Source organism: Pristiophorus japonicus, chromosome 1, assembly GCF_044704955.1.
Source record: "Pristiophorus japonicus isolate sPriJap1 chromosome 1, sPriJap1.hap1, whole genome shotgun sequence".
Classification (NCBI taxonomy): Eukaryota; Metazoa; Chordata; class Chondrichthyes; family Pristiophoridae; genus Pristiophorus; species Pristiophorus japonicus.
In genome coordinates this window covers 106081648-106100933 of record NC_091977.1, presented here as the reverse complement: position 1 = coordinate 106100933, position 19286 = coordinate 106081648, and the positions used below count along the sequence as shown (strand labels likewise).

Sequence of the window (19286 nt, the reverse complement as noted above, 5' to 3'; positions counted from 1 at the left end):
TTGGTCAACAGTGTGGAGGACTGTAGAAGACTACAGGAGGAGAGACACATGTCTCTGTTAGTAGAATGGACAGACAGGTGGTAGATGCAATTTAATGTGAATACGTGTAAGGTAACATTTTTGAGGGGGAAAAACAAGGAATGGGATTATACACTCAAGGAGATGGATGAAGAGAGCTAGAAGTTCATCCATAATTCCTTTAAAGTGAGTGTGCAGGTAATTAAAGCCACAAAAAAAAAGGCCAACAGCATTTAGCATTTTATAAACATGGGCACAGCATACCCATGTTAAAAAATTGTACATTTTGCTCAGGACATAGTTAAAGTACTGTGTACAGGTTCGGATACCCCATTATAGAAAGCATATTAAATCTATAGAGAACATACAGGATGATATCAAGGATGGGAAACTACAGTTATGAAGAGAGAGATTCTAGAATAAGGAGACATAACCTTAATAATGGAGCTAGGCTGTTCAGGAGTGATGTCAGACATCACTTCTTCACACAATGGGTAGTGGAAATCTGTAACTCTCCCCCCAAAAAGCTGTTTCGGCTAGGTCAACTGAAATGTATATTTTGTTAGGCAAGGGTATTAAGGGTTACAGAACCAAGGCAGGTCGACCGAGTTAAGGTACAGATCAGCCATGATCTAAGTGAATGGTGGAACAGGCTCGAGGAGCTGAATGGCCTACTGCTGTCCCTATATTAGGACTGTTTCCACTGGAGTAGCGAAGGCTAAAATGAGATTTAATAAGTGGTTTCTAAAATTATGAACATTCCATCTTTTAAGGGAAAATTGTATATATATTTGAAGCAGAGGAAAATACAGTGCTATGGGAAGAACCCGGAGTAGTGGGATTAGTTTTGAATTGCTCTGGTAAAGAGCTGGTATGGACATGATAGGCCGAATGCATTCCTTCTGCGCTGTAAAACTTATATGGTTCTTGCTTGTCTCTGCTGCTTTATTGATGTACTTCTCACTCTTTGTCTTCCCTTCTTCGCTCTCTCTGGGGTTTTTTTGCTTCACTATCTGCCCACTTGGGCTTCTCTCCATGACTTATTCTTTTCTTTCAGGTGTAAGGTGGTGGTGACATGGCATGGTATGGCAGGTAATCAACAGCTGCTGACTGCATTTTGGGTTGGTTGGAGGGAAAATATGACACTCAGCAGCTACCTTCCCAACCCTCTCACCAATCACTCATACTTCCCCCAACACCCTACTCCCATCATTACACCTACTACTTTTCCTTGAACGACTTGGTCAAAGCTTACATCTTCCCTTCCCCGTCACTCCATGGTCACTCACCTCATGCTTAATGCTCTATCGACTCAACCCAAAATTGGGTGGCCAGAGGCCCCTCACTCTCTAACTGTTTCTGTCCTCCCCTCCCTTCTATTTGTTTGTCTCAAAAAGGCTATGTTTGCTTCCAAATTCAATTTACTAAAAATCAAATTGAGCTGAGGAAAGACTGCCTATTTGCATCCTTCCTTATGTCTATACTTCACAGATGTTAGAAATTTAAAAATCTGTATCTTAAGCGCAAGAAATTAGCATCTACCTTTTCTAATATTTAACAAAACACGAGTGAGATAATGAGATGGCTTCAAAATCCAACGAGTGTTTTTTTGAGACTCCTCTCTGCCCCCACCCCCCTCACATTCTCTCTGACAATCCCTGACTCCAACATCTCTTCCACTCAACATAATACACTTTCTAAAGTTAATAGAACATAAAACAAAGGCCATTAAAGGTTTTTAGTCCGTATACTATCAGTCGTTTTCCTCCCTCTCTCACACACACACACAAAAACATAGCATCTCTAAAAATACTAAATATAAGCCTTAATAAAACTTTTTGAAACATATTGAAAAAAAAACTTAGCAGAAAATGCTGGAAGCTATAGAAAAATAGTCCATCAGAACAGCTGGTTGAACAGTACTGAAGTAAAAACTTCAATGAAGGCATTGAAAGACACACATGATAAGTCAAATCATGTCATTGTGAAATATGTATTTTTTTAATCTTGTTTAAATCCTATTTTGAACATAGAAATTTACTACTGAGGGAAAACTGGTGGAAGGAAAAATTTCAGAAAGCATTGAGAGATTTGAGAGGCAAAGCCACCCAGTGGCCAGAGTGTGCAATTACAGGTGATACATTTGCATAGTCGATTTTCTTTATAAATGCCGACATAGGAATTGCAGCATTTAGTAGACAAAAAATGCGTGCAGTCATGATAAATAGATGGTTCATTACATAATGCTTAATTTATTTCAAAAATAAATAATTGTCTGTTTGCCTCATCAATCTAAGTGCAGACATGCTCTAGGAAAACCACAGGAAAAAGGCACCAAATAACTAAAATAAAGGACTCACAAATGAAAAAAGTACCAGAAAACCTTTAAACCCATCCCAGGCTGTAGCAGAGCCTCAGCTAGGTAAATGCAACAAGAAAATCTAAACACCAAACCTACTGCTCTCATGTGAAAGATAACATGGACCAATTGAGCCAAAAGTCTGTTTCTTTGTTATAATTTCTATGAAATTCTATGTGGCCTATTTACATTAACAGTTATTACAGGATAATAAATTGCATCATTGACCAAAGAAACACAGATGAGCGAAAATTAATAAGAGATCTGATCCTCATAATAGCAAGTTAATAATTATAAAAATGTAAGTAAGCTTTAGCACCGATAGTCGTAGTATAATTGCAGTACTACATACGGAGTGGTACATCCTAAAATTAGATCCATTTCAGGGACCTGTAACTCATTCAAAACTTAATTAAGCTGGCCTGCTTATGGAAATAGTTTCCAACCACACTCAAAAAATGGCTTCTGGTCTTTGTGTAACTCAACAAGCAAACAAACATACTATAGAGTAGTGAATAAAATATCACTCGCTTTCTTCCACACATGTCCTAACCTACAGCACAGACACTGTGGTGAATATTTATTGTGTGTATATCAGTGTATATCATTTGCCTGCTTTTTACCATGGAAGAGCCCAACTATTTTGATCAAACATAAACTGTGTTTCATTTAGTTAAACATTAAAAAAAGTAAAATTGTAAAGATCTTGCAATAATACCTTGAGTCTGAGCCAAATGAAGAAGCTTGGAAGTGATGTAGCGGGCATTTTCCACATCCTGCAATGGAGACTCCGAATTGATCTTCTCCAGCTGGGCGAGCAGACCAAGGATACGGGAACTCCTGAGAGCAATGCAAAAATGATATGTAAAAAATTTAATTGGAACCTATCAAAAAAATATACACTATATTTAAGAGTCTTCTCAGGTTTGCAATCTGTAGACCTCAAAAGTTCATTCACATAGAATTCCAGCTGTCTCCTTTACTCAACTACATTCAAAGATTAACGGTCCACACAAGCAGAAATAACTGTGGTAAGTTTCAAAGGACCATTGAAATGATTTACAATTTAGTAATGCTGCATTATTTAGTTTCTACCAATAGATGGTGTTATATGATTATGAAGTTTGCTACCAGTTTTCAGTAGCAGAATTCATGTGCAACACTAAGTGCCCTGGGTTCTCTTTTCCTTGATAGCCATGGCGGTTATACTTCAGAACCTATTAGGCTTCCATGATTATAAAACACAGCATTTATTTGCAATTGTTACTGTACATCTCATCATGTCCTGTGCTGCTGTCCTCCATTTAACGACAGTATTGCTTTTATCCAATTACACAGTAATCAGTGACCGTTTGTTTTTTAAAATATAGCAGATAACTGGACAAGGATAATCCAACTATCATACTTCTGTGGAAAAATAATAAACACCAATGGAAATAAAATCACATCTCCATTGTTGTGACATCACAAAGCCAAAATTACATCACAAAGCACCTTCAGCTAATTGCTTTGGGCCACAAGTATTAAAATAATCATTTCAGTTTGTTTCCTTAAATTAACTGCATATTATGAGCAGCTGTAAAAACCACCACTTATGAGTCTTGTGTAGTGGTATCCTGGAGTTTTTCTTCAATTATCTTTGGGGACCAGGAAAATATTTCAGAAGACTTTTACTTGTAATATTCACCTTGGTTGGCAGATTAAATAAGTTAGGGAGAGTTCACTGGACAGGTGAGCCGAATGAGACAATTAGGTTTTTCTTCCTCTATTCATGTGGCATTGTCAACGTGCCACACAGGTGGTTTGTCAAAGTCTCCATAATGTATTGTCAATTATTACAACTACAGGAGAATTACATTTTAAAACCGGTTAGGAATATTTCAAATAAATCAAACTTCTTGGATTTGTAACCCATGCAGCTCCTAACTTGCACATTATTTCTCGATTCAGCGTAAAAGGGTTTGTAGGAATTCTATATAAATTAGAGGGCTTGCTCGTAGGATTCAACTGTCCAGATACTAGAAAAATTGAATTCCTTATATATTTACAGTAGCACTTTCACAGATGCACATCTATGACACCAATAGGCTTCCAAATTTCAACTGGTAGATAGCAGCTAACTAATGGTTGTGACTGACCAATCGCTTGTGGCTAAAATTTACATCATTGGGTTCATGGCTCAGGTTTGCTTAAAAGATTAGATAGCTGTTGTTCACATTGTCACTACTAGATGGAGCTGGAAGCAGTGCTCAGATAATTATACTTCTCTTGGCATGGAGTTATGGCCAGAGGAGGAAAGCAAAATCATTAGAGGGCACTGCTGTCTGTAATTATCTAACATTTGAAGGAAGGAAAGGAGGAAAAGAAGGAAGGTAAGGAAGGTAAGGAAGGAAAGAAAGAAAGCAAAGAAGGGAAGCAAAGAAGGGAAGGAATGAAAGAAAACAAGAAAGAAGGAAAGAAATCAAGGGCTATCAGTCTTGTATCAGTCTCCAGATCGCCCAAAAGTGGGCGGTATTTCCAGCGTAAGCGTTTATATTGTTTTTTTGTGATCGCCGGAATATTGTCCATTTTCAAACCCACTTTTTAATTTGGGCATTAGATGTGAAATGGGCGTTAGCGTTTTGTTCAGTCGTGCAAGGCCGGCGTCCATAGCAATGGTCTATTCCCGAGTTTCAGATTCGGGTAGAAACATAGAAACATAGAAAATAGGTGCAAGAGTAGGCTATTCGGCCTTTCGAGCCTGCACCACCATTCAATGTCATGGCTGATCATTCACCACAGTACACCTTTCCTGCTTTCTCTCCATACCCTTTGATCCCTTTAGCCGTAAGGGCCATATCTAACTCCCTCTTGAATATATCCAATGAACTGGCATCAACAACTCTCTGCGGCAGGGAATTCCACAGGTTAACAACTCTCTGAGTGAAGAAGTTTCTCCTCATCTCAGTCCTAAATGGCCTACCCCTTATCCTAAGACTGTGACCCCTGGACTTCCCCAACATCGGGAACATTCTTCCTGCATCTAAACTGCCCAGTCCCGTCAGAATTTTATGTGTTTCTATGAGATACTCTCTCATTCTTCTAAACTCCAGTGAATACAGGCCCAGTCGATCTAGTCTCTCCTCATATGTCAGTCCTGTCATCCCGGGAATCAGTCTGGTGAATCTTCGCTGCACTCCCTCAATAGCAAGAACGTCCTTCCTCAGATTAGGTGAACAAAACTGAACACAATATTCCAGGTGAGGCCTCACCAAGAGGCCTCACCAAGGCCCTGTACAACTGCAGTAAGACCTCCCTGCTCCTATACTCAAATCTCCTAGCTATGAAGGCCAACATACCATTTGCCTTCTTCACCGCTTACTGTACCTGCATGGCAACTTTCAATGACTGATGTACCATGACACCCAGGTCTCGTTGCACCTTCCCTTTTCCTAACCTGCCGCCATTCAGATAATGTACTGCCTTCATGTTTTTGCCACCAAAGTGGATAACCTCACATTTATCCACATTATATTGCATCTGCCATGCATTTGCCCACTCACTTAACCTGTCCAAATCACCCTGCAGCCTCTTAGCATCCTCCTCACAGCGCCACCCAGCTTAGTGTCAGCTGCAAACTTGAAGATATTACACTTAATTCCTTCATTTAAATCATTAATGTATATTGTAAATAGCTGGGGTCCCAGCACTGAGCCCTATGGGACCCCACTAGTCACTGCCTGCCATTCTGAAATGGACCCGTTTATCCCAACTCTCTGCTTCCTGTCTGCCAACCAGTTCTCTATCCATGTCAATACATTACCCCCAATACCATGTGCTTTAATTTTGCACACCAATCTCTTGTGTGGGACATTGGCAAAAAATTTTTGTAAGTTCAAGGACACCACATCCACTGGTTCTCCCTTGTCCACTCTGCAAGTTACATCCTCAAAAAATTCTAGAAGATTTGTCAAGCATGATTTCCCTTTCATAAATCCATGATGACTTGGACCGATCCTGTCACTGCTTTCCAAATGCGCTGCTATTTCATCTTTAATAATTGATTCCAACATCTTCCCCACTACTGATGTCAGGCTAACCGGTCTATAATTCCTCAATTTATCTCCCCCTCCTTTTTTAAAAAGTGGTGTTACATTAGCTACCCTCCAGTCCATAGGAACTGATCCAGAGTCGATAAGACTGTTGGAAAATGATCACCAATGCATCCACTATTTCTAGGGCCACTTCCTTAAGTACTCTGGGATGCAGACTATCAGACCCTGGAGATTTATCGGCCTTCAATCCCATCAATTTCCCGAACACAATTTCCTGACTAATAAGGATTTCCTTCAGTTCCTCCTTCTTGCTAGACCCTCGGTCCCCTAGTATTTCCGGAACGTTATTTGTGTCTTCCTTCATGAAGACAGAGCCAAAGTATTTGTTCAATTGGTCTGCCATTTCTTTGTTGCCCATTATAAATTCACCTGTTTCTGATTACAAGGGACCTAACGTTTGTCTTCACTAATCTTTTTCTCTTCACATATCTCTAGAAGCTTTTGCAGTCAGTTTTTATGTTCCCAGCAAGCTTCCTCTCATACTCTATTCCCCCCCACCGAACCCCCAATTAAACCCTTTGTCCTCCTCTACTGAATTCTAAATTTCTCCCAGTCCTCAGGTTTGCTGCTTTTTCTGGCCAATTTATATGCCTCTTCCTTGGATTTAACACTATCTCTAATTTCCCTTGTTAGCCATGGTTGAGCCACATTCCCCATTTTATTTTTACTCCAGACACTGATGTCCAATTGTTGAAGTTCATCCGTGTGATCTTTAAATGTTTGCCATTGCCTATCCACTGTCAACCCTTTAAGTATCATTCGCCAGCCTATTCTAGCCAATTCACATCTCATACCATCGAAGTTACCTTTCCTTAAGTTCAGGTCCCGAGTCTCTGAATTAACTGTGTCACTCTCCACCTTAATAAAGAATTCTACCATATTATGGTCACACTTGCCCAAGGGGCCTTGCACAACAAGATTTCTAATTAATCCTCTCTCATTACACATCACCCAGTCTAGGATGGCCAGCCCTCTGGTTGGTTCCTCGACATATTGGTCTAGAAAACCATCCCTAATACACTCCAGGAAATTCTCCTCCACCGTATTGCTACCAGTTTGGTTAGCCCAGTCTATATGTAGATTAAAGTCGCTCATGATAACTGCTGTAACGTTTATTGCACGCATCCCTAATTTCCTGTTTGATGCCATCCCCATCCTCACTACCACTGTTTGGTGTTCTGTACACAACTCCCACTAGCGTTTTCTGACCTTTGGTATTCCGCAGCTCTACCCATACAGATTCCACATCATCCAGGCTAATGTCCTTCTTTACTATTGCGTTAATCTCATCTTTAACCAGCAACGCTACCCCACCTCCTTTTCCATTCTGTCTATCCTTCCTGAATATTGAATACCCGTGGATGTTGAGTTCCCAGCCTTGGTCACCCTGGAGCCATGTCTCCATAATTCCAATTACATCATATCCGTTAACAGCTATCAGTGCAGTTAATTCATCCACCTTATTACAAATGCTCTTCGGATTGAGACACTGAGCCTTCAGGCTTGTTTTTTTTAACACTCTTTGTCCTTTTAGAATTATGATGTAATGTGGCCCTTTTTGATTTTTGACTTTGATTTCTCTGCTCTCCACCTTTCCTTATCTCCTTTCTACCTTTTGCTTCTGTCTCCATTTTGTTTCCCTCTGTCTCCCTGCATTGGTTCCCATCCCCCTGCCAAATTAGTTTAACTCCTCCCCAACAGCACTAGCAAACACTCCCCCTAGGACATTGGTTCCGGTCCTGCCCAGGTGCAGACCGTCCGGTTTGTACTGGTCCCACCTCCCCCACAACCGGTTCCAATGTCCCAGAAATTTGAATCCCTCCCTCCTGCACCATTCCTCAAGCCACGTATTCACTTAGCTATCCTGGTATTTCTACTCTGACTAGCATGTGGCACTGGTAGCAATCCTGAGATTACTACCTTTGAGGTCCTGCTTTTTAATTTAACTCTGCACATCTGCACATGCGTGAGAGAGAGAGAGGAGAAAGCTGGTAGTGTGGTGTGTGGAGTATTGGAAGAGTATTTGAGGAGAAGAGTTTTTTCAGCAATCTTTCAGCCTGTCCTCGCCGCACAGCACTGCCCCCCCAGTCATCAAGATCCACGGCGCGGCCCTGGACAACATGGACCATTTCCCATACCTCGGGAGCCTCTTAACAAGAGCATGCATTGATGACGAGACTCAACACCGCCTCCAGTGCACCAGCACTGCCTTCGGCCGCCTGAGGAAAAGAGTGTTTGAAAGCCAGACGCTCAAAACTGCCACCAAGCTCATGGTCTACAGGGCTGTAGTAATACCCGCCCTCCTGTATGATTCATGAAAGGGAAATCATGTTTAACTAATTTACTGGAATTCTTTGAGGATATAACGAGCATGGTGGATAGAGGTGTACCGATGGATGTGGTGTATTTAGATTTCCAAAAGGCATTCGATAAGGTGCCACACAAAAGGTTACTGCAGAAGATAAAGGTACACGGAGTCAGAGGAAATGTATCAGCATGGATCGAGAATTGGCTGGCGAACAGAAAGCAGTCAGGATAAATGGGTCCTTTTCGGGTTGGAAATCGGTGGTTAGTGGTGTGCCACAGGGATCGGTGCTGGGACCACAACTGTTTACAATATACATAGATGACCTGGAAGAGGGGACAGAGTGTAGTGTAACAAAATTTGCAGATGACACAAAGATTAGTGGGAAAGCGAGTTGTGTAGAGGACACAGAGAGGCTGCAAAGAGATTTAAATAGGTTAAGCGAATGGGCTAAGATTTGGCTGATGGAATATAATGTTGGAAAGTGTGAGGTCATCCACCTTGGAAAAAAACAGTAAAAGGGAATATTATTTGAATGGGGAGAAATTACAACATGCTGTGGTACAGAGGGACCTGGGGGTCCTTGTGCATGAATCCCAAAAAGTTAGTTTGCAGGTGCAGCAGGTAATCAGGAAGGCGAATGGAATGTTGGCCTTCATTGCGAAAGGGATGGAGTACAAAAGCAGGGAGGTCCTGCTGGTAAGACCGCACCTGGAGTACTGCGTGCAGTTTTGGTCACCTTACTTAAGGAAGGATATACTAGCCTTGGAGGGGGTACAGAGACGATTCACTAGGCTGATTCCGGAGATGAGGGGGTTACCTTATGATGATAGATTGAGTAGACTGGGTCTTTACTTGTTGGAGTTCAGAAGGATGAGGGGTGATCTTATAGAAACATTTAAAATCATGAAAGGGATAGACAGGATAGAGGCAGAGAGGTTGTTTCCACTGGTCGGGGAGACTAGAACTAGGGGGCACAGCCTCAAAATACGGGGGAGCCAATTTAAAACCGAGTTGAGAAGGAATTTCTTCTCCCAGAGGTTTGTGAATCTGTGGAATTCTCTGCCCAAGGAAGCAGTTGAGGCTAGCTCATTGAATGTATTCAAATCACAGATAGATAGATTTTTAACCAATAAGGGAATTAAGGGTTACGGGGAGCGGGCGGGTAAGTGGAGCTGAGTCCACGGCCAGATCAGCCATGATCTTGTTGCATGGCGGAGCAGGCTCAAGGGGCTAGATGGCCTACTCCTGTTCCGAATTCTTATGTCCTTATGTTCAGAGACATGGACAAGGTGCAGCAGACACCTCAAGTCGCTGGATAGATACCACCAACGATGTCTCCGCAAGATCCTACAAATCCCCTGGGTGGACATACGCACTAACATCCCCCGCATTGAAGCACTAACCCGCTGGGCAGGCCACATTGTTCGCATGCCTGACACAAGACCCGCAAAGCAAGCGCTCTACTCGGAACTCCTACATGGCAAACAAGCCAAAGGTGGGCAGAGGAAACATTACAGGGACATCCTCAAAGCCTCCCTGATAAAGTGCAACATCCCCACTGACACCTGGGAGTCCCTGCCAAAGACGACCCTAAGTGGAGGAAGTGCATCCGGGAGGGCGCTGAGCACCTCGAGTCTCATCATCGAGAACATGCAGAAAACAAGCACAGGCAGCGGAAAGAGCGTGCGGCAAACCAGTCCCACCGACCCTCTCCCTTAACGACTATCTGTCCCACCTGTGACAGCGTCTGTGGTTCTTGTATTGGACTGTTCAGCCACCTAAGAGCTCATTTCAAGAGTGGAAGCAAGTCCTCCTCAATTGCAAGGCACTGCCGATGATGATGATGAAAAGTACCTAGCGATGATCTTATGCCATGTCATGCTCTCGTCACCTTTGCAGCAGAAACTTTCGAAGAATAGGGCCGAGCAGCGGCGCACGGGTGGCGGCCAAGCTGAGCTTTGCGTCCTGACCAATCTGAAGAGCAGACGTTGGCACTGGTGGGAGTCCACAACCAGTTGGTCACCCGTGCAACATCTGAACCCGTTCTCGTGCCACATGAATAATGTATAAACCTTTGGGTGATTTAAAAAAGCAATTTAAAGCCATTCACTTCTGTATAATACGATTGATGTAATTAATGATGGGATCATGAAATATCTTGTAATGCAATGCAGATTCTGTACTATCATGATGTTAATTATATGTGATGTCTGACAGTATATTTATAGCAGTAGAGTTGCTCTCGGCATATGCCTGTGTAACGTAAGCATTCCCATGTGGCCCTAGCACCCCCTTCTCTTCTAATTACCTCATTTATGTTTTCTAGCTCAGCAGATAGTGGAGGCCTTCCTGGAACCCCAGGATCCTGCTCTAGTAGTCACTTCGGGAGGCGAGGAGGCATGGGTGTCGCCCATCTTGCTGCAGGTCCTCCTCTCTACTGAGGATAGTGAAGAGGTGGAGGAGGAGCCTGCAGCCCTGTCTACAAGTGTTCCTGCGGACACGTCCTCTTCGACTGAGGAGGTAGAGGGGCCAAGCACCTTACAGCAGGGCACCCCGTGGAGGACTGCTCCAAGAGCAGTAGATTTGAGTGTGGACATGGTGAACTTGTCCAGGACGAGCGTCGACATTGGTCGGGAGCCCCTCCTAGCACTGGGCGGGTTATCTGGCCAGGTTGCCACTCTGCCTGCGATCGTCACTGAGAGGATGACACGGATAGCAGTGGCACTGGAGAGAATGGCTGGGAACACGGATGCCAAAAGGCTAGCAGTGGTCACAGAATCCGGCACTGCACTCCAAGGTGCCACACCACCGAGTCAGGAGGAAGCTCTTGCTTCTGGCTCGGAGGACTGTCCTCTCCATCTACAAGCCAATCAATGGATCTGCCGACACCCCCCCACCACCCACCACCGAAGCAGCGCGCGAGATGCCCTCCTGCAAAACGACTTGGAGTTGGTAGGGGGAGGGGAAGAGGTGGGGTACAGACCCGGGGGGGGGGGGGGAGGAGGGGCGTGGCTGCAGGTACGCAGGGAGGGAGGGTTATTGTTATTGTTATTTTTTTATTGTTGAATGTTGGGTGGGTGGCTGGTTGAATTGTTTAAATTGTTTACATTATGTTGATGTTGCTGTTTGTTGCTGCTGTTCATTTATCAATGCATTTTAAACTTTTTCACTGTTGGGTTGGGGGCAGGGGGGTGCATGCGTGTTTATAAAAATCGTTGTTGTTGTTGTTTATAAAATGTATTGTTATTTATAAAGGTTTCACAGTTGGGGTAGGGGAGGGGGGTACTGTTGTGTTGAGTTTGTTTTAAAACTTAATTTTATTAATAACATTTAAAAAAAATTATTTAACTTAACATTGTTGTGCATTGTCTTCAGATAGCAGAAACGTTAAGCATATAAAAACACTGGCAAGGCCAGGCCAGGAAAGGCAAAGATTAAACGTAACGTAAATCAACTGTAACGGTCACCAACGTAACACAAACCGTTCATTTATGAGCTACAGACACAACAATCTTGCAGCAGCGTAACTACCACCCAACGTTAGTTCACGCAAAGCATTCATTTATGAGCTGCTGACGCAACAGTCTTGAAGCTATGTAACCACCTCGGGCCCTTTCCTGCAGTCTAGAGGGGGATGGGGGCATGGTTTCAACGCCAGCTTGATTGTCTTCTCTGAGGTCATTGTCCTCTTCCGTCTCTCTTCTCCTTTCTCCTGAGTTGGACTGGCAGTCCCATCTAGCAATTCTTGTCCTCTCCTGATAGCCAAGTTATGCAGTATGCAGCACATCACAATGAATTGAGCGACCTGCTCAGGATGGTATTGTAATTCGCCTCCTGAATCCAGGCATCTGAAGTGCTGCTTAAGCACTCCAATTGTCTTTTTGACGATATTGCATGTGGTTATGTGGCTTTCGTTGTAGCGCTTCTCTGCTTCTGCTGGGTCTTACGCAGGGGTTCATCAGCCTGCTGGCAAGGCCATATCCTTTGTCTTCCAGCATCCAACCGTGACCTTGTGGCTAAGTCTTACAGGTCAGAGAGTGCTCTCACGCAAGATGTGCGCATCATGGATGCTTCCTGGAAATTTTGCATTCACTTCCAGGATTATTTGCTTGTGGTCGACAACGAGTTGCACATTCAAGGAGTGGAATCCCTTTCGGTTCCGAAACACCTCTGCATCCTGAAAAGGTACTCGCATAGCGATGGGCGTGCAATCGATTGTTCCCTGCACCTTGGGGAAGTTTGCTATTCTCGAGAAACCCAGAGCCCTCTCAGTCTGTGCCTCCCTTGTCATAGGGAAGCTTATAAAGTCCATCCTTCGAGCATTAAGGGCTTCAGTCACCCGTCGAATGCAGAAATGTGTGGCATGCTGAGAGATAGCACAAATGTCGCCAGCTGAGACCTGAAAGGAGCCTGGTGCCTAGAAGGAAAGTGCCACAGTAACCTTGACCTCAACAGACAGTGCAGTCCTGATGGTGCTGTTTGTCTGCAAATCTCCCATAACGAACTGGTATATCTCACTGATTAACCCCTTTAGGAAGTCATAGAATGCATACGGGACTATTTCTTAGAACAGTATGTTACAGAACCTACAAGGGAGCAAGCCATCTTAGATCTGGTCCTGTGTAAAGAGACAGGAATAATAAACGATCTCCTAGTAAAAGATCCTCTCGGAATGAGTGATCACAGTATGGTTGAATTTGTAATACAGATCGAGGGTGAGGAAGTAGTGTCTCAAACGAGCGTACTATGCTTAAACAAAGGGGACTACCGTGGGATGAGGGCAGAGTTGGCTAAAGTAGATTGGGAACACAGACGAAACGGTGGCACAATTGAGGAACAGTGGAGGACTTTTAAGGAGCTCTTTCATAGTGCACAACAAAAATATATACCAGTGAAAAAGAAGGGCGGTAAGAGAAGGGATAACCAGCCGTGGATAACCAGGGAAATAAAGGAGAGTATCAAATTAAAAACCAATGCATATAAGGTGGCCAAGGTTAGTGGGAAACTAGAAGATTGGGAAAATTTTAAACGACAGCAAAGAATGACTAAGAAAGCAATAAAGAAAGGAAAGATAGATTACGAAAGTAAACTTGCGCAAAACATAAAAAGATAGTAAAAGCTTTTACGATATATAAAACTGAAGAGAGTGACTAAAGTAAATGTTGGTCCCTTAGAAGATGAGAAGGGGGATTTAATAATGGGAAATGTGGAAATGGCTGAGACCTTAAACAATTATTTTGCTTCGGTCTTCACAGTGGAAGACACAAAAACCATGCCAAAAATTGCTGTTCACGGGAATGTGGGAAGGGAGGACCTTGAGACAATCACTATCACTAGGGAGGTAGTGCTGGACAGGCTAATGAGACTCAAGGTAGACAAGTCCCCTGGTCCTGATGAAATGCATCCCAGGGTGTTAAAAGAGATGGCGGAAGTTATAGCAAATGCATTTGTTATAATCTATCAAAATTCCCTGGACTCTGGGGTGGTACCAGCGGATTGGAAAGCAGCTAATGTAGCGCCTCTTTTTAAAAAAGGGGGCAGACAAAAGGCAGGTAACTATAGACCGGTTATTTTAACATCTGTAGTGGGGAAAATGCTTGAAGCTGTCATTAAGGAAGAAATAGCGGGACATCTAGATCGGAATAGTGCAATCAAGCAGACGCAACATGGATTCATGAAGGGGAAATCATGTTTAACTAATTTACTGGAATTATATGAGGATACAACGAGCATGGTGGATAGAGGTATACTGATGGATGTGGTGTATTTAGATTTTCAAAAGACATTCGATAAGGTGCCACACAAAGGTTACTGCAGAAGATAAAGGTACACAGAGTCAGAGGAAATGTATTAGCATGGATCGAGAATTGGCTGGCGAATAGAAAGCAGAGAGTCGGGATAAATGGGTCCTTTTCGGGTTGGAAATCGGTGGTTAGTGGTGTGCCACAGGGATCGGTGCTGGGACCACAACTGTTTACAATATACATAGATGACCTGGAAGAGGGGACAGAGTGTAGTGTAACAAAATTTGCAGATGACACAAAGATTAGTGGGAAAGCGGGTTGTGTAGAGGACACAGAGATGCTGCAAAGAGATTTAGATAGGTTAAGCGAATGGGCTAAGGTTTGGCAGATGGAATACAATGTCGGAAAGTGTGAGGTCATCCACCTTGGGGGAAAAAAAACAGTAAAAGGGAATATTATTTGAATGGGGAGAAATTACAACATGCTGTGGTGCAGAGGGACCTGGGGGTCCTTGTGCATGAATCCCAAAAAGTTAGTTTGCAGGTGCAGCAGGTAATCAGGAAGGCGAATGGAATGTTGGCCTTCATTGCGAGAGGGATGGAGTACAAAAGCAGGGAGGTCCTGCTGCAACTGTACAGGGTATTGGTGAGGCCACACCTGGAGTACTGCGTGCAGTTCTGGTCACCTTACTTAAGGAAGGATATACTAGCCTTGGAGGGGGTAGAGAGACGATTCACTACGCTGATTCCGGAGATGAGGGGGTTACCTTATGATGATAGATTGAGTAGACTGGGTCTTTACTCGGAGTTCAGAAGGATGAGGGGTGATCTTATAAGAAATATTCAAAATAATGAAAGGGATAGACAAGATAGAGGCAGAGAGGTTGTTTCCACTGGTCGGGGAGACTAGAACTAGGGGGCACAGCCTCAAAATACGGGGGAGCCAATTTAAAACCAAGCTGAGAAGGAATTTCTTCTCCCAGAGGGTTGTGAATCTGTGGAATTCTCTGCCCAAGGAAGCAGTTGAGGCTAGCTCATTGAATGTATTCAAATCACAGATAGATAGATTTTTAACCAATAAGGGAATTAAGGGTTATGGGGAGCGGGCAGGTAAGTGGAGCTGAGTCCACGGCCAAATCAGCCATGATCTTGTTGAATGGGGGAGCAGGCTCGAGGGGCTAGATGGCGTACTCCTGTTCCTAATTCTTATGTTCTTATGTTCTAAGGCACGTGCTCTCGGACAAGTTCAGGTATGACCGCTTATCCCTGTAAGTGAAACTGGGTGTAAGTTCTCCTCCTCCTCAGCAATCTGCCACCTCTTTGATTGGGCACATAATGCTCTTCAATAAACCTTCTCCCATCTCTAGTCTGTAGCATGTGAGTAGTCATCAATACTGGCTGAGAAATTACAGGCCCCATTACAATTACTATTATATGTATTCTTCAGAAATAATAAATTGTCCTCCGAAAACTCATTAAAAATTCAAATCGACCAAAATATGATTAGATGCTTGTTCAGATTTTTTAAATCACCTTAAAAGCACTCACAGATTAAATCAAAACTCCCAGAATTTGAAGCAGCCTTTTATATGAAAAGTCCTCAGATTTACAAAATGGTTTCCATACCGCCCACTTAAATTTCCACGCATGCGCAATTTTTCCTATTATAAAGCCAGCAAGCAGCCTTAGACAGAGAGACCTCCAGACAACTGCATGGCTTAACAGGAACATTGCTCAGGCCCTTCCCTCACCTCTTTCTCCCAGTACATTGATGACTGTATCATGTCACTCCTCACACCAACCTACTTTGCAGGTGCACCCATCCCTCACTGTCTATGCACTTACTCACACTCCATCTGACTGACCACGACTGACACTCACCCTCATCACAATGCAATCCTGGAAAGTAACGGAAGAGGTAATTTGGTAATGTCATGCCAGCCCCTCTGTCACCCTCTACAGATGTAGCCCATCCATCCCTTTACACTCATTCCATCACTCTCACTCAAAGTTCTCTTCTTTCCCGCCCTGCAAGAGAAGAGAGCGCAGAATAACAGAGAAAGACAAAGAACCGGAGGTGGCCCTCCAATATACACGATTTTGAGGTCAGCAGAGGAGGAGGTGCTTGAATTAAGTGGAGTGGCAGAGCTGCTGGCAGTGGGAGACTGAGAGAGGGGGGCCTCCTAGCAACCTGGTGACAGAATTCAAAATCCCATATGGCATGCAACAGTCACTCATGGTGGCTGATGTTAGCAGCCAGTGAAATATCATCATGTGCATAATGGTAACGTTACATATTCTTAGCACAAGAGTTCTAATTCATGCCTTTCTCTCCCACAGGTCAATCCAGTGCCCCCCCCCCCCCACCACTGTTCAGTTGATGGAGGAAGAAGATTTCTCAGAGAAAGCTGCAGTCTCTGAGGGTGCACCGTCACCAAACCCATGCACACCCAGCACCAGCGTAGATACGCACACATCAGTTGGTCCTGTGAGGGATAGAATAATGTTGTCACCTGATGTCTCACACATCACAAGTGGGCAAGAGCAGATGGTGGAGACAGGGACAGCAATGGAGAGGCCTCACCGGAGGGCGCAAGACACTCCAAGCTCTGCTCAGCTGGATGCAGATGAACCTTGGGGGCTGTCGACCAAGAGATTGATCTTGGAGGAGCAGCAGCAAATGCACGAGGCTCTGGCAGCTTTTGCAGTCGCGATGAGCACGATTGTACAGAGAATGGAGGAGTCCATCTCTAATATGAGCAGCACCGTGTGGCAGGCAATGGCGACGATATGCCTTTTCATAGAAAGTATGGCCACCTGCATGGAGCAGCTAAAGTGCCAGTGAAACGAGAACATGCTTATTGTGAACAGCTTGCAGACTCTTACTGAACTCCTCTCTAGAAGGGATAGAAATGTAGATTTGGGCGTTCATCACCCCACTGACAGCTATATAACTTATTGGTGAGGCCACACCTGGAATACTGCATGCAGTTTTGGTTTCCATATTTACGAAAGGATAGAAAACATAGAAACATAGAAAATAGGTGCAGGAGTAGGCCATTTGGCCCTTCGAGCCTCCACCATTCAATATCATGGCTGATCATGCAACTTCAATACCCCATTCCTGCTTTCTCTCCATACCCCCTGATCCCTTTAGCCGTAAGGGCCACATCTAACTCCCTTTTGAATATATCCAACGAACTGGCCTCAACAACTTTGTGGTAGAGAATTCCACAGGTTCACAACTCTCTGGGTAAGAAGTTTCTCCCTATCTCAGTCCCAAACCCCTTATCCTTAGACTGTGACCCCTGGTTCTGGACTTCCCCCAACATTGGGAACACTCTTCCCGCATCTAACCTGTCCAATCCCATCAGAATTTTATATGTTTCCATGAGATCCCCTCTCATTCCTCTAAACTCCAGTGAATATAAGCCCAGTCGATCCAGTCCCTCTTCATGGGCCCAAGTTTCCACATGATTTGCGCCTGATTTTTAGGAGCAACTGGTGGAGAACGGACTATCTTAGAAATCGCAATTCTCCACATTTCTTTTTCTGCAGTTCTAGTCAGGTAGAACAGTTCCACTTTGGAACAGAATTTTTTCTTCAAAAGGGGGCGTGTCCGGCCACTGATGCCTGATTGAAAGTTTCCACAGTGAAAACGTACTCCAAACTAACTTAGAATGGAGCAAGTGAAGATTTTTGTAGAACTGAAAAAACCTTGTCTACACATTAAAAAATCAGGCGCAGGTTACAAATTAGGCGTCCAGAATGAGGTGGGGGGGGGGGGGGGGGAAGGGAACTCATTAAATTCTACAATAAATCCTTATTTATACTTCTACAAATATTATACAAATAAATCCAACCTGAATAAACATTTATAAGCAAAGAAAAGATTAAATAAACCATCTTCCTACCTGTGTGAAAGTGCTGCAGCCAGGGAGAATGCTGCAGCAAGCCTCACAAAACGAGGCAGCCGTTCCCGAAGGCAGGCAGGCGGGCGGGCGGGCGGGAGAGAGGGAACCAACTGAACGCGGGGGGGTGGGAGGAAGCCGTTCCAGACGGCGGGCGGGCGGGAGGGAACCGACCGAACGCAGGGAAGCCGTTCCAGACAGCGGGGAGGGACCCAATCGACCGAATGCAGGGGGGGGAGCCGTTCCAGACGGCGGGCAAGCGACCGAACGCAGGGGGGGGGGGGGGGGGGGAGCCGTTCCAGATGGCGAGCGAGCGAGCGGGCGGGAGGGACCCAACCGACCGACCGAACGCAGCGGCAGGGGGGGGGAGGAAGCCATTCCAGATGGCGGGAGGGAAGGAAGGAGACAAAAGGTTGCAAGAAGCCTCAAAAATTGAGGAGCCATTTCCCGACGGCAAAAGGGGGAGGTTGTCGGGAAACGGCTGCCTCAACTTTCTGAGGCTTCCTGCAGCCTTCTCACTGCTGCAAGAAGCCTCAGTGCAATGTGCTTTTATTAAAAAATGTTCAAAAACTAAACAGCTACAAAGAACTACAAAAATGGCCGAGTGCCAATGTTTCCTTCACACTGCGCGTGCGCAAACGCTCCAACGCGCACGCGCAGCGTTGCTGGCAGGAAAAAAACTAATTTAAATGGTACCCGTCCAGCTCGGAGGGGCACCCGTTTTTTATCGTGTGGGAACTTGGGCCCCATATGTCAGTCCTGCCATCACAGGAATCAGTTTGGTGAACCTTCACTGCACTCCCTCAACAGCAAGAACGTCCTTCCTCAGATTAGGAGACCAAAACTGCACACA

At 44.4% G+C, this 19286-nt stretch overlaps 1 protein-coding gene across 9 annotated transcripts in view; it reads right to left on the bottom strand.

The window, feature by feature from the left end:
* agtpbp1 (ATP/GTP binding carboxypeptidase 1) overlaps positions 1-19286 on the bottom strand; it is a 492848-nt gene that overhangs the window by 396952 nt on the left and 76610 nt on the right. For all 9 annotated transcript variants that reach the window (XM_070882177.1, XM_070882142.1, XM_070882161.1 and 6 more), the window contains one exon: positions 3096-3217. In XM_070882177.1, coding sequence (XP_070738278.1) covers positions 3096-3217 — 122 coding nt within the window. The remainder of the gene's footprint in view (positions 1-3095; positions 3218-19286) is intronic.